The sequence below is a fragment of the Ascaphus truei genome, chromosome 9 (assembly GCF_040206685.1).
Source record: "Ascaphus truei isolate aAscTru1 chromosome 9, aAscTru1.hap1, whole genome shotgun sequence".
NCBI lineage: Eukaryota > Metazoa > Chordata > Amphibia > Anura > Ascaphidae > Ascaphus > Ascaphus truei.
This window is the reverse complement of record NC_134491.1, coordinates 63,203,724-63,220,745: the sequence shown is the minus strand read 5'-3', so window position 1 is coordinate 63,220,745 and position 17,022 is coordinate 63,203,724. Positions and strand designations below refer to the sequence as shown.

General features: G+C 42.0%; 1 protein-coding gene across 1 annotated transcript; it reads right to left on the bottom strand.

Annotated features, from left to right (window-relative positions):
- Nucleotides 1-7,186: 7,186 nt before the first annotated feature.
- Nucleotides 7,187-8,167, bottom strand: LOC142503282 (olfactory receptor class A-like protein 1). Its single transcript, XM_075615444.1, has one exon. The coding sequence runs from the start codon at nucleotides 8,165-8,167 to the stop codon at nucleotides 7,187-7,189; it is 981 nt and encodes a 326-aa protein (XP_075471559.1).
- Nucleotides 8,168-17,022: the final 8,855 nt, after the last annotated feature.

Genomic DNA, 17,022 nt, shown 5'->3' with positions numbered 1-17,022 from the left:
CCGGATAGAGGTACAGGGGGACACCTCCCTAAGGGGCGCCCCCAAGTAAATCACAGCCCGGCACTAACCGCCTCAATAATCTCCCTGAAATACCGCGTGGAGGTTAGGAGTACTCACGAAAAAGCCGTCCCTGTTGGTGCAGGGAATTCTGCAGCGGCTTCCTCCTCTGGTGTAGCTGGCGTCAGCGTGCTCCGCCGGAAATGATGACACAGGAAGAAGGGGGTAAGATGGTCCGTGGTTCACAGCAACTTCAGCAGCCAACGCATGGATGTCTAAAAAAACTTTATTGATCGCTAGCAGCAAACATCAGGCAACCACTCTAACATGTTTCGTCCAGGCTATGGACTTTTTCAAAGAGTCTCTTTGAAAAAGTCCATAGCCTGGACGAAACATGTTAGAGTGGTTGCCTGATGTTTGCTGCTAGCGATCAATAAAGTTTTTTTAGACATCCATGCGTTGGCTGCTGAAGTTGCTGTGAACCACGGACCATCTTACCCCCTTCTTCCTATGAGGCACATGACGTGCTTGGCCCTTAGCCTCATGGGAGTTGTAGTCCCGTAGAGGCTGCAATTACATTGGGGCCGCGTGCGCGCCTTCCCTGCGCCTGCGCGAATCCCCAATGGCCGCCGCAACCTCTCCTGTACTGCCCCTACCTTCGCGTAACTTCTCCCTAGCTCTCGAGGCCTCCCTGCACATGCGCGAGCTATCTGGGGCTCTCCTGATTCTGGGCCATCCCTGCGCATGCGCAAGCTAATGCGCAATGGCGGCGCCCTCCCCGCCCTCCGAGAGCGCCGGGATCCCTGTAACGTACGCGTCCCCGGCAACCCCCGAGCTGGGACCTGACCGCCCTCACCTCTGCGATCGCTGGGCGGAGCGAGAGAGAGAGAGAGAGAGAGCGAGAGAGACAGAGACAGAGACATCATCCGGTTCCTGAACCACCAATACATATTGCTATATCAACGGACACACCAGAGGTGGCACCAAGCGGACGTTTTGGCGTGGACCCTCTGCAGCTCTCAGGCGATTGAGTATATCTCATACATGCTTTAAATTTTACTCTGTTTGTGAGTAAAACATTTTTATTGTACAGTCCTATAAAAACTTTTTATATTTTATTGCACTAGGAGTGCGCCTGTTTTTCTATTGTTTTTTTGCATATATATAAATATATATATATATAAACTGTGTATATATATATATATATATATATATATATATATGTAGAGGTATCAGTACCGAGTTAGCCGAGCTTCAATAATCAAAAAATAAATAGATGATACCGTTCTGTGGCTAACGAAATGCTTTTATTTGTGCGAGCTTTCGAGATACACTGATCTCTTCTTCCGGCGATGTTACAATGAATGAAGCAAGGATAACTTAAAAACAGTGTCTCTTGGAATGTTATCTGTGCTTCTCCTTCCCCCGGTGTGGATGTGTTTTATGGCTAGAGGTGTCAAAGGGTAACTGAAAGCAAGTGAAGAAAGATTGTGTATGTGTATCAGTGTGAATAAAAATGAATGGAGAGCCCACAGTATAAACAGTGCTCTACACAAGGTGTGTGTGGAGTGAGAGGGATATAAATGGTGTGGGTGGGTGTGGAAATGTGAGAGTTTGTAGCACAACATATATATATATATATACACAACTGGAGACATTTATTACATTTTAAAGTCTTTGGGGGTTATGCACAAAGCAGTGATAAGGTTTTTAAGTGAGATAAATGCCTTTATTTCTCGATATTGCATGCAGCGCGATTCACAAAGCAGTGATAACACTGCAGTATCGCGCTTAAAAGGCTTTTCATCATCAAAACACAATCATTGCTAAAAAAAATGCCCCATAAATTGCGCCAAAAAGCATTTATCTCACTTAAAAACACTTAACACTGCTTTGTGCATAACCTCCTTTGTCTCTCTCATATAGCAAATATCTTGTGAGCGCATTCACATGTTTCAGACAGGTCTGAAACCCTGTTTTCAGCATTATCGCTTAGGATACAGTGCTTTCGCTGCAGCAAGGGATTCTGGGAAATGACTTGCAAATGAGCACACAGTGTCACATTTTGCTTCAATTCCATTTTGACATGGATCCCTAAATTGGACTTTTTTTTTTTTTTAGATTATTCCACGGATCAAAATTTGCCCATCTCTGCTTAGCTTACAAAAAAGCCCATGCTGTCAGTTAGTCAGAGCTGGTTCGGTTTAACTCTCTGATGCAAACTTAAACAGATATATTTTATAGCTTAACAGTTGTGTACAGATACAGTAACTTTACAGTTTATTGTGGACACCAATACATTTACAGTACATTCAGGGCATACCAATATATTACAGAGAAAGGACAACCATGTAAGCACATCAACTGATCGAGTCCATTGATATGGTAATACATTCATAGAATGTAGGAGTAAATGAATGTGACTCAAGTATTTCAGTGTGCTGTGCTCCAGATGCTTCACTAAAAACAGTGTTGGTGTGCTAGCTCAAGATTGATTACATTTACATATGCTATTCAAATAAGTATGGTGTCAAACGATTGCACACAAATATTGACAAAAATAGAAAAATAAACCTCATTGACAATGCACTAATGAAAGATTTTTCATTTATATTCAATGTTTCAAAAAGTGTCAATAAATCTCACAATGGCAAAATCAGCCCACATACAAATACACACAATAGAATCACTGATACTGTGTCAACCATCCACTAATTACCTTGACTCCTATATCCCTTGACCCGGAAAGAAATATATACCGTACAGGTGATCAGTACAGGATGAACTAAGGTGCAAGTATAGACAGAATAAATCATAGCAGCAAAACAATATAAAGAGTTACAAACCAAAAGGGAACAATATTGCCTTCATAAGTAAATAGCAGAGTACTGTATCTACATTATATACTTTAGATATACTGTTATGCCTAAAAAACTGTATACAATGTTTCTAGCTGGTCTATTAAAGTCACATATAAGCGCTGAGTACACTTTTGGCGCTATATAAATAAAGACATACAATACAATACATATAAGCACTTATTCTTATCATATAACCATGATCATAGGTTTGGTAGCAGATAGAGGAATGAACCTCAATGTTCGGCGCTACTAGCCCAATAGACACGCGTGCATCACGCAGAGGCGTCGGTATTAACCCTATCCATTAGAGGTTTCTCTTTTTAATTAGGTTATGTTTCAATACCACCACTAAACCTAGATTTGTCTTTCAGAGATCACAAACTATAGGCAACATCGTAGCCCCCAGTGTAATTCAAAAGAATATATCCACTACAAAAAAAGAATTTTTTCCAAGTCTAAAAGGATGCTTTGCATGTGGACGCTGTAAAATTTGCAAATATGTCACAAAATCTACTATCTTTACTAACATAGACAATACGAGATCTTACAATATCCCAATGTTCATAAATTGCAGAACAGAGTTTGTGATCTATATGCTGATTTGTGGTTGCCATAAAAAATACATAGGTTTAACAACGCGCATGTTTAAACTGAGAATACTCGAGCATATGCGATTAATACTTAAAAAAGATGAAATACACCCCGTATCTAAACATTTTAATATCTGTCAAGATGGTACCTTAACAAACTTTAGATGTATAGCAATTGAACAAATACCCATACATTACAGGGGCGGTGATAGAATCAATACACTTTACCGCAGAGAGGCCCACTGGATTTTCACTCTTGATACACTAATCCCTAAAGGATTGAATACAGAGTGGGACCTCAAATATTTTCTATAATATGTTCATGACCTCAGATAAACCATATTATGTTTATTTATGTTCACATCTGTTCTTCTGTACAGCGTTTGTCTATTGTATTTATTAATATCTCTAGGCAATTCTGTTGCAAGTTCTTATAACTACATGATTAGTTGTCTTTAGACAGTAAGCTTATTTCATGATTGCTATGATTGCTCTTTGTTATTTGACATTTACAATTAACTTATCCCTTGTCACGATACCTTTCCTCTTTCCACTCATTAACCCCCTCATTTCCTTCCTTTTTGTTAAAATGGAATATACCATATCTCATTATTATGTTATAGGATTGCACTATAAGGATAATATTCATACCTAAGATTATTTCTTCATAATGTTTATTTATGATTATGTGTTGATATATTTATAATTGATATGTTGCCTTGAATATTTATCACTCATCATGGTGCATCCCCAGACATATAAGTTTAACCAATCAACTTAATACCAATCCTTTCCAGCTGTGTGTTAATAGAACAGGAGGGGCTATATATACCAGATACTTACTCAGTCCCCATTATCCCCCTTGAGAAAGGGCACTAAGGTGCCTGAAACGCGTAGGCTTGGTATGTATTAGTTTTTTTTGCGTATCCCCATTTTCATTTTATGTAGTCTTTATTAAACTTTTTTAGCCCTTCACTTGGTGAGCTTTTGGTGCATTTTTTGGACTTCCGTGAATCAACTTTCCAATCCTTACTTCGTATGTTTCAATAAAGTTTTTTGTTATTTTTTCATTGGACTCCCGTTCCCCACTTTTTTGCTGCGCTCTCAGTTTTTTTATTCTATGATCATAGGTTTAGTCACCACCATATGGGAGAAGAATCAGCAGGGAAAAAACAAAAAGGTAGAATATCACCATCTCTAGGGATCAACATTGTCCAGTGAAAGCTGCATGGCAAGTGAAGAATCATCTTCAAATGAAGTCTGTCCTAAAGTCCAATGAACATCACCAAAGACCAGAGTGGGACAAAAATAAGTTTGCTCCTCCATGCAGTCAGTAGCACCCAATGTAGCGCGTGTTTCACACCACACCAGAGGAAACACACTGGGGTGAATCACGCGCTGATTATGTGCTACTGACTTCATAGAGGAGCAAACGTATATTCATCCCACTCTAGTCCTTGATGATCCATCTGATGTTCATCGGACGTAAGAAGAATGGACTGCACTAGAAGATGGCTATGCACTTGTCATGCAGTTTTTACTGGGTTGTGTCCATCCCTAAAAATGGTGACATTCTACTGTTTTGTTGTTCCCTGCTGATTATCCTCCCATAGGGTGGTAATCCCATATTCATGATTATATGATGAGAGTAGCTAGGTATTCTTTTTGGCTACTAATCTGCACTCCCTAACACATAAGCCCTGGTACCAGTGCAGGCAGTATTAGGCCCAATCCGGGGTTTCCCCTGCAGTAAGCAGCTTCCTTGTGTGACAGGTGGGGCAGGACTAAATCCTCTGTTCTGTCCAATCCTGGGCTCAGACCTTAGACCCTCTTCCTGGGTACTTAAGGGGCTGCACCACTACATTTAGTCAGTGTTCTCTCCCCTGAGAGTGAGTTCCATTAAGCATGTGTACAGGGCTCTGACCACCTTCCATCCCCTCCCTTAGGGGAGTGGAGTGGGACTATACCTCCAACTCCAACAGGGAGTAGGGGAAGAGCTAGGTTAGACTTTTGGGCCCTTGCCTGGGGTTGATTCCAGGAGGGACAATAGAGTTGAATCAGTTAAAAGCTGTATTCATTGCTGTAGGAAGAATAAAATGTTCCTGTTTATAATATACTCCTGTCTGAGTCTGCAATCAATCAGGGGGAGTATCAAAGGGTTCTCCTGCAGGGATTGCCTCCAGCACTCCTGGAGCTTGCAAGAGATGGAAAATTGCGAGAGAACCAGGTATCACCCCAAAAGCCTGTCCTGTCTTCCCCAACACCATCGTGGAACCTCATGGCTTCTGTGAACCAGTAGGTACCCAGCACATGACACCCTGTAATAGCGTAATGTCCCAGAGGGTTGGGGGAAACCTGTTTCAAGAATAAGTGCTTATGTGGCTTTAATACAGGCTTAACCAGCTAGACACACTGTGTGCAGTTACTTAAGCATTATATCGACAATATATTGCTAAGGTACTCTGTTATTTACTTATGGAGGAAACATTGTCCCCTTTTTGGTTTACAACCTTAATATTGTTGTGATGCTATGATTTATTCTGTTGTCTATACTTGCACTTTATTCCATCCTGTATTGATCACCTGTATATATTTATTTCAGGGTCAGGGGATATTTTAATCAGGGTAATACATGGATGATTGACACAGTAGCAGTGATTTTATTATGTGTATTTGTATGTGGGCTGATTTTGCCATTTTGAGATTTATTGACACTTTGAATATAAATAAAAGGTCATTCATGAGTGCACTCTGAGGTTTATTGAGATTATTCCTCTATAAAATATTTATTTTTCAAATTTGAACAGGATGGAAAGGAGACCTTGGCAAACATGAATGGGAATGAGAAGTTTCTCACAGATGGAAGTGGTAGATTCCAATGCATGCGGCACAAATTACAATGTCCTGAGCAGACATTTGAAGCTGAGCAGGGATCATAAATGAGATGTAAGGAGGGGAGGCGCAGTGTAAGATGAGTTAGAGCATGGCGCGCCCCCCTTTAACTTTAATGCGGCATCATTTGACGCCGCCTTCCTATAGCGACGCATGGCCCGAAGCCAGCTCAATTCAGGTAAGTGAGTTACAGAGGCCTCACGCTGAAGAGTACAGAGGCCTCGCGCCGCGCCCCCCAAAAAAATCTCACGCCCCCCCAGTTTGCGCACTCCTGTTTAGAGGAGTAAAGCACCTCTACTAGAAAAGCTGCACACGCTGTGAACGGAGACACCGATTGCTACCCAAAAGTTTAACTGAAGGGGTTTGCGCTGTTGCAACAATATTTGCAATACGGTGGACACTAAATTCAGAACAATCTACATTTTGCATATTTTTATAGATGTATAGCTTTTTCGTGTAATATATTATGTTGACCTACAGTATTGCTTAACAATAGAGGAGACCTTTCTTGGTGAAGCATCAGTGACCATTTTTTGCCATGTTATTTTTGAATACTAGTAGGTACTGTAGCTAGTACTGTATATATGGATGGAGACTTTGGTGTCTCCCTTATGTGATAGGATATTTAGTGAATGTTTTATACTGTGATCAATAAAATATACATTTATTCATAAGTACTCTCATATTGGTGGTGGTCTTTTCTTCTTTCCTTTTCTTCTTTACACTTTTTGAAGTGCCTTCACATTGTTTTATTCTACCCGCCACTCATGCATACCGAAGTCTGTATATGTATTAGTTACAGCGAACAAATAATTTCCAAATATACTTGTCTCTTCCTCATCACATCTATCTGCTTATACAGTTCACCTGCTGCTTTTTTTCTGATTCTTCCTGGTCAGTCTGTATTAAGCGTTGCCTTGTAAGTACAAATGTCCCCTTCCACTGCAGTTTGGGGTTGGTAGCGATGATGACTACAGGACTCAATGCTGAGAAAGAGCAAGCTAATCCTATGCGGGCATCATTTAGATTTGCACTAACATTGGACAGCGTCAGGGTATAGACCCACATGGAGTTATCAAGGCTAAAAAACATCACATACTGGGCTACTAGCAAGATAACAGCTCTGGAAGCTTTGTACTCAACTAATTTGACTTTGTCTCTGTCTGATCTTCGCAGGCCTTTTATGTTTTTCATATGTCGTAGTAACACATACACAATGTAACTACTTGTCAGAATCATCAGACCCACAAACAGGAAATCCCTGACTGTGTAAATTGTCCCATTGACAATGTAGGAGATATATGTCAAAAAGTCGGTATTGCAGTACACCAAGTGCAGCGTATATGGGGAGGTTGTCGAATTCTTCTTGGCATGGGCATAGAGGGGGAAGCTAGAACACAGACAGGAGTTGATACTTAAGAGTATTATTATGGCGATGACTAATAGATTCTGGGTCACCCTTTGCTTCAGATAAATCCACAGACTAGTGGCTGGGGCGAGTCGGATGCACTGGTGACAGCTATGCAAACTGGTGAGACAAATAGACATAGCCCTACTCACTCTGAAGGTGAAGAGGAAAAGTTTGCATTTATCGTCATCCAGTAGATTTTTCACTCCTATTGCATTTAGAGCTTGGGGGATAACCCGGGAGAGAACCACAAGAAGATTCACTGAGGCCAAGGCCATCAGAATGACATTGGTGGGTAGTAGTTTCTTCTCTTTTGCCCTGGCATAGGCGAGTTTCAGAAGAATTAAGATGTTGCCAGGTATCCCCATCACAGCCAAAAAGAAAAAGAAAATGGCTTTTAAGAGAAGATGAATATCCATGATGGTCAGATTCTTAGGCACCTGCAATGAAAAACATTGTATCTTGTAATTTGCAGAGGAAGTAAAACCTGTTTGTCAAAAAGGAGATTTTTGGTTAGATTAGCAATAGCAATTTTAGCGCAAAACTAGAGCAAAGAGAAATATTTTCAAACTACTGTACATCTTTTTTTCACAGCACTTGCCCTGTGTGCATCATGCTACAGTTTGGAGTGGAACAATAGGAGGCGTTACATGGTTCACATATTATTATAAGGGAATGCATCAATTTCTGCATCTACAATGTTCCATATTTCCCCTTTATTTGTGGGAAATAATCTACTGTGTCTGAAGTGGCAAAAACCTCCTAGCTTTATAATCTGTGTCGGATGTAAGAAAGTTGACTAACAAATAAAGCACACTTTTCATTGCATTGATACAGTGCATCTCACTCTTTGGCCTTCACCTCGGTCACAGATCTTTTTTACCTGCTTTTGGAGATTAAAGACATTGCACTATTTCTCACATAACTCACAGAATCAAATACCGCTGCTACGAGTCTCCGAAACATCAAACTTTCTAAGACACTGCAGAAAGTTGCATACTGTATGAACAGAACTTCAAAATTCAATTCTTGCTGTTAAATTGATGCCACGGGAGCCATTCTGAACATCTGCCTGTCAGCATCCATGCATTTTGCTCTACTTATATCAAAGACAAATGTTGCCTCTAAAAAGTAGTACAGACGTATGTAGACTACAGTGGGATCATGGGCTGTGATTTTTTCCGTTCACCTGTACCTGCCATTGTATAGTGACATCTTTAGGGTTTCCTGTCATTGCATGATACATGCCTGTTAACTCTATCCTGGGTACTAAAGGACCTGACATTAAATAGAATCCTTTCCCTTGGCTCCTTTGCTCAAGACTGGAGATCATCGTATATAATTCTTACCTCTATATTCTGTGTCCCACGATGTGGTTGGACTGTTAGTTGTCGAATTCTCCTTGTATTTATAATGATTATTTCCCTGATGTCATCCCACAAGGGGTTAATTAAACCTTAGCAATTAATAAAGTCTTCATCCTAACAAGATGCTTGTCATCCCCCTGCCTTTTGTATCATATGTAAATCCCATGGATATCAATTCGTTTGTATCCTTCACATTAATTATTAACAGTGCAAACATACTAAGAAACACAGGGGCGATAACTCTCAAAGGAACACAAAATGGACACAATTTGTATTATTATTATTACTTCCATAGTAGCGAGTGCAGCATCCAAGGGACTGTTCTTGACTCCTCTGGGGTTGCCTTTATTGTTTTTTTTTATGGTACTGTAGGTGGTAATTTTGGGTCACATTTACTATAGTTAACTCAACTAAAATGTGCTATTTTATGGTCTTTTTTTTATACGGATGGAAGTGAAAGCACATAGATTGGTGCATCCCATAGAAACATGTTAACCCTTTTATTATTTTGGGGTTCTACATAGGACGCAGCATGTTGTTGGCTTCTCTATTGTTAAAGCCACCATCTGGAATTTGTAAACACCAAAGCTTGATGTATTTTCCCAGTAAGTATATGAAGAAGCTTCATAATCAACAACTGCATACAAATTATGGGATTTCTAAGTCTTCACTGGTTGAAACCTTAGTTATAGCCCATGTGTTCTGCAACACAGCACAGGTATTTGTTTTTGGCGAGGGTGAGGAGGTGTTAATTAGCAATTCACCATACATACCTTTTTGGCTTGTACATTCCTTCCCCTCTATCCTCCACAGCACTGAGATAAAGTCTACCACTCCCTAGAAATCAAATGTATTTATCTCTGTTTAACACACTCTCATTGGTTTAGTGATACTTTTGTCTTAAAGCTCTATTTCTGATCCCCAAAAAAGCAGAGGACACATCTCCTAAGTGATGGAGACCCAGGGTGGTCTTTCCACAGATCTCATTTTATCATCACAAAGTTGTCCAATGTCCAGCAAATAGGAATACAAAGCCAGGGCTGGGACATTATCATACCACAACCTGGAGTCAGTTGGTAGCATATAGCAGTGAATATCTCTGGAAAGTTATATAAATTAGTTCTAGTGTTAATGAGGCAAATAAAGCTTTCATGGACAATATGCAATCCAAAGTCAGGATGGTTCTAAGGATGGGCTTAAATCCTGCATTATATTATGTATTTGTTTTATCTGTTTATATGGGACATACAGATGTAACAGGGATTATTGCACCCACTGGCACGTGCCAGCATATGCATCGATGCATCTAATGCACTTGCAATGGTGACTGGTCCCGCTGGTTGTGTGTTCTGCTGCAATGCACCAGCATGGAGCAATAACGATTTCTAGATCTGTATGTGGGCTACAGACGCAAGCTGGTGGTTTTACATCCACTTTCCCACGCCAGCAATTGCAATAATGTGTTAGCTCCACCCCCTTCTCACATGCAGCTAATGGAAAGACAATGGTGTCTGCTTCCGCTGACACATTATGTGTCTCGCTACAACGTGCCAGCTGCTACATCTGTATGTATAAAGCTCTTGTGTAGTGAATCATGACGCACAGCTGCCAAAAAATTATTTTGCTTGCATGTACGCCAAATAGGGGAAACATGTTTCTAATATTTCATGAAGATCATTAGTAGGAGAGTGTGAATTAAAGTGGAAAATACAGTACATTAAAGGAATGACTGACCTGATGCTGAATTTTTTAACATCTGATATATGTTCGTACAGTATCTCAATTCCTCCCCCAATTGTATGCTGGCACTGATTTGATTTTTGCTAATATTCCTTACCTTAGTCAAACATTTTTCAAGATGCCAGTTAAAAAAGGCCCCAAATTTGTTAGTTTAAATACTTTCTGTGGAAAAAATAACTGATGCTTTCTTTAGGGTGACCAGATTTAAAAAAAAAAAAATTGTGATACATTAAAAAATTATTTATACAACAAATTACATCACTTAAAAGTAAATATTATAATTATATTTGTCTAATAGCATCCCCATTTATACGGTATTATTTATTCTCTCTCTCCCTTCCCTCCATTCTATCTCTACCTTACCTTCCCCCAATTCTCTCTCTCCCATCTCCCTATTCTCACTCTCACATCCCATTCCCCCATTCTCTCCCCCACTCCCCACAATCTGCCCCTCCCCTTTCCCCCAATCTCTCTCTCCCTTCCTCCCACATTCGCTCTTGCCCTCCCCACATTCTCTCCCATCCCCCTTATCCCCATTCTCTCTCTCCCATTCCCCCATTATCTTTCTCCCTCCCCCATTTTCTCTCTCCCCCATTCTCTCTCTCCCCCTATTCTCTCTCTCCTCCTTCCTCCCCCATTTTCATTTCCCCTTATTCCCCCCATTCTATCTCCCCATTTTCTCTCTCCCCCTTCACCTTCCATTCTCTCTCTCCCCCATTCCCCTTTTCTTTCTCTCCCTCCCCCCCTCCATTCCCTCTCTCCCCCATTCTCTCACCCCCATTCTCTATCCTCCCCATTCTATCTCCTCCCTTCCCTCCCCATTCTCTTTCTCCCTTCCTTCCAGATTCTCGCTCTTCCTTCCCTTTACCCCCATTCTTTCTCTCCCTCCCATTCTCGCTCTCTACCCCTCATTCTCTCTTCCCCTTGCCATTTTTCTGACTCCTATTTTCCTCTCCCCCTTATCCCCATCGCCCCCCTACCCTTATCCACGCATTCTCTCTTCCTTCTCCCCCTCCCCTGGGGCTAGCTGGTGGATTTTTACTTGGGGGTGGGGGAGGGAGGGGGGGGGGACACAAGTGCATCCTATCAGCCCTGTTATTGGGGAGCCAGTGGCCACCACACATACCCACTGCATACAAGTGTAGCCAACATTATTGCACCCATTATCACACAGTAATAAATGAAATAACGTCAGTTGTATCGTATGTAGGTACCATAAACACAAGCACACATCTAATACGTCAACCACATACAAATACAGAACCACACACTTTCTGTATACACATGCAAAGTGTTTCCTAGAAATACACCCTGACCCGCAGACACATTTACTAAAACTAAAAATACTCACATGCAGACACAGACTTGTCACACACACACAGATCCTGACATGCACAACACTCACACAGATCCTGACATGCACAACACTGTCACGGGAGACCAATGCTTTTAACACCAAAATACACGGATCCTTTGATTGAGCAAAGCAAGAGATAAAATAAATTGTAATTTATATACAGAATGAACATACTGTACACAGCTTGATTTACAATTACAACGCAAAATACACTTACTAGTTACGCTGTTAAGTCTGGTTATAGGATGGATCTTTCACTGCATGACAAATCTTATTACATGATGGAACTTAGATGGAACTCCTTCCCCATGGGCTGCAGGGTTTTTCATGCACTAAACAGGTCTATACTTAACCCATGCAGCCAATCTACTCCGTGGGAATAATTCCTTAACCCTATCACGGACTTGTCACTACTTTGCAAACCTGGCAGAGGGGGTTCTCAGTCTGCTCTGGGCATGTGCCAACTTTGCACCCTAGCCGCTTAGCATATGAGGCCATCCCCTCTACCTGGTGCTGCTCAGTCTGGGAAGAGCAGATATATGCCAGGGTGGCTTTGAAATTCTGCTCCTTGCTAATAAAAGGTTTAACACCTCCATATCCTGGATCGCCTTTGAAGCTGTTGCTAACAAAAGGTTTAACACTCCCATATCCTGGACTGCCTTTGAAGATTGGAGTAGCCACTCTGTATCTGGCATGTTAGATGAAAATCCCCTATATGCCTAACATGGTGGTACAATTAAAATAAGGGGACTTTAATTCATCTTTCTTGTTTCTCGGCAATATCACGGCGGCAGTGCACGGCGCTTCTTTCCTTGGCTGGAATCTCTCCTTACCTGCATTCATTGCTGAGCCAGTGCACGCCCACCCAGATTTCTTCAATCAAGTTCAGTGAGTACTGCAACGTTATCTTTTATTCATGGATCCAGCTCTAGGGTATTTTTTATCTAGATAGTCGGGAGTCAGGCGGGCTTATGGTCTTTCCTGATTAACCCATTCATTGCTGATTTACACCCCACACATAAGCTTTAATGGGATCATTTATTGGATGGATTACCGTGGATTTGACATGATAATACTTTAACAAGTGATTGCTGTTTGTTTCATTTGTCTCTGGAGCTCTACTATTTGGAGGTTTTTTCTAATCCTTCCATTTTTTCTAGACTTTAATTAATCCATTTTTTATATGTCTATAATAATTGCGTGACATGATAGTTCCTGATTTTACCCGAACAGTGTTCACACTATTCTGGTCTGTGCTGAAGCAGGGAAATGTCAGCTGCTTAACACTCCTGGAATAATAAGACATACATATACAGTTTTATCACAAAACACAGTGTTTCTGCCATGATTGGGTTGCAGAGCTGATAATCACAATTCCCCATTATGGCTCAGGGGCAACCAGCCGGGCCAAATACCTTTATTTACTGGCCTGGGTACCCGTTCACCGTCACAAACACTCACACCGACAGACATACAGCCACTGACAAGCACAGACTCGCACAACATACATGTAGCAGGGTACCCCATGGCTACTATTCTACCCAATGGGCTGGCAGTAAACTCTGGTACTATCAGGTTTCCAGTAGTTGCTATGGAGTTTTCCCCCTCACCTTTGGTACTGCCCTTGAGTGACAGCAGGGGGTGGTACATCCTGTTGTAGCTGGGACAATGGGGTGCCCGCCTTCTGGCTGTACTTAAGGGCAGGACCGCCCTAAAGTTAGTAGTTGAGTTGTTCCTTCCCCTCTGTGGAAGGCAGGTCACACAACTAGGAGCCTTAGATGGGAGCCTTCCCATTTGCTCTTCCCTCTGGGGAGAGTGAGGCAGAGACTGCCTCTGCTAGGGAGGCGAGGAAGAGCTAGGATGGCTGCGGGTGCCCTTGGCCTGTAGCGACGGCCCAGGGATCATCTTCAGTGAGAGCTGAGCTGACAGACTGTATCTGGCAGAAGACTGCCGTGTAACTGTTACTGCAGAGTGTAGTAATAAACCGGTCCTGTTTTTCAATGTACCTCCTGCCTGGTGCGTGACCTTACGGGGGGAGAAGTAATTAGTTCTACCATGGAAGTTCACCTTCAGTTCCTGGAGTCCACGGCAGATGGAGGCGCTGCACTGCTAAGGAGATATATGGGGTAGGAACCCTAGAAGCCTGTTCCTGTGTCCCCACTACCATTGGCGGACGACTCAGCCCTCCTGTTGCCAGCCGGTACATGCACCACACACCATGTAATGGCCCATATCTGTGATTGGGTGGGGGAAACACCGTTACATACACAAAGACTGACCACCATATAAACACACACAACCTTCCATACACACACTGTCCTACAGGAACCAGTTCTATGAGGGGCTGCAAGGAGGAACAGCCATGCTCACAGGCGCCCTCTATGGCTGAATCTGTAGCTGCGTGTTCCATTATTGCAGAGCAGCTTCGTTCCTGCTGATACTGGCCCCGGCCCTGATGATAACCGCCCTGCCACCTCCTCTGCCTAGAAAACCAGGACATTTTAAAGATTTTAAACGTGATTGTTGGGACATGTGCGGCAAATCAGAGGCTGTCCTGGTTAACCTGGAATGTTTGGTCACCCTAGCTTTCTGCCCTTGTTATTTTAGAAAATAATATATTCTTTAAGTAAAAAAAAAAAAATTAACCTGCTCACTAGATGGCACCAGATATCCTCAGTATAGCCAAAGACAGTCTTATTGGTTGATCTAAAAACTACAGTGGCAATTAATACAAAAAACAGAGAGTGAAGAAGAGGCAAAATATTAGCATTTTATTTAACCATCTTGTTGGTTTAATTTAGATAGCAAGCACTTGAGTAAAATTCTGCTAAAAGTTGCATATTGTGTTTTTCTGCCCTTGTCTACCAAATATGCAACGTAACTGCACAAATTATGGAAATGAAATGATTAACCATTCGATTTCTAGGTGTATACCAACAATATACAAAGTTCATAAAATATACACATTACTAAGCTTTCTTGAAGGTGGGATGCCATTACTTTTTCAGTAAATATTTCCTTGTTCTCTGGGAATTCTCACAATATATTTGTAATTAGTCATTTCTTTTCGTTATTTAGTATGCGTTCCCAGGACCGCAGGAATTTTTTTGGGGTGGGGTGTTGTACATACCAAATCAGGGACATACATAAATTAATATAATATAAAAATGTATAGATCCAGGGGGGAAGGGTGCACCAACCCCAAAAAACCCTGGTTTCAGTCTCCACAGGTGTTCCTTATCAGAAAGCTGAGGAGCAAAAGAGTTTATTTTAAGATTTTGACCCTTAACTTTTTATGGCTATCTATTGACCATCCCCAAATAAACCTACCACCTCCCCTCACCACCTCCTCCCCCCATTAGACTAATAGCCAATAGCCATACTGTATTAGCCAAAAGAGGCTAACAGGGCTTTTTACCCATTCAAAAGCAATAGAAAAAAATATTTAACGGGTGGAAATTTCACAGGAGGCCACGTCTAAAAACGTTATCCCTGGCACCTGGGTTTTGTGGTGCTAAGTGACCTATCAATCACTGTGCCAAATCCGCTTATGGCACACCCTTTCCTGCTTTACTAGTAAAACATCAAAGCAGGTCCAGGAGCTGGTGGCATCTGCGACTGGCAGGTCTTTCAGAACTGCTCAGTGTGTGGGGCGGGATGGGGACAAAAGAGAGGGGGCTGCTCTCAACATGAAACCCTCTCCTCACTACCACACCCACCTTTACCCCTGAGGCTGTTAACCCTCCTTATTACCCTGTCCCCCTCCACCTTTCCCATTCCCTCCTCCTTTCTCTTTCCCTCCTCCTTTCCCCTTCCCCCTCTTTCCTTCTTTCCCCTTCCCTCTGTAACACTTAACCCCCTTCTTCCTACCCCCTGGAACTCTTCTCCTTTCTTCCCTCTATTCTTCCCCTCCCCCCGGGACTCTTACTCATCCCCTTCCTCCCCCCGGGACTCTTATTTCCCCTTCATCTTTGCCCCTGAATCTCTTCCCCCCCCCCGTGCACCTTCTTTTCCAAGCAAACCCCCCTAACCCCCCCCCCCCCTCCTGATACTCTTATTCACTCCCTCACTCCCCTCTGCTGTGTCTCAAGCTCTGTGGATTTTAGGGTGATGTGAGCAGTGTAAGTGAGAAAATATGAAGTGAAGACATGGATAGGATTTGAAAATGAAGGTCACTTTGTTCTAGTAAATCTAAAGAAAGAGTATTTATTTTGATAATATTTTTTGTTATTTTTATCATCGCTCAAACCTAGACAGTGTGTGTCAAAGATACAAAATGTTTTGGAAAACGGCAGAAAAGGGGGGAGAGTCTGTGTGGTTTTGCCTGAATGGGTAACTAGAACTGGTCTCTGGTTGCCTGTGGCTCAGGAGTTCAGTAAATATAGGCTTCCTATACACCCTGAGAGTAGGTGTCCCTTAGGTGATATGGTTAAGAGGTTCAATTTGTCAGGATACGGAATGAATGAGTGAAAGGCTGCCACCCATGTGTTTTGGGTGATTTACAGGAAGAATATAAGTTGCACTGTGAACTGAATGCGATTCGGTCTGATGTGCAGGCGCTTAAAGACCAAGTGGATATGACTGTGGTCCAGAGTGCAGGAAGCATCAAAGAGAAATATGTGGCTTTGCCCTCAAAAATTGTGCAGGAGAGTGAGTGGGGCCCTGGGGAATATGAGTCAGAGAATTCCGATAATGGATATATGCACCGAGAATAAAGAGGATATGAATTAGATCAGACTCCTGTGTGTGAAAAAAATATACTGTTTAATGGTGCAGAACAAAATATGCCTGCACTTTCAAACTGACGTGG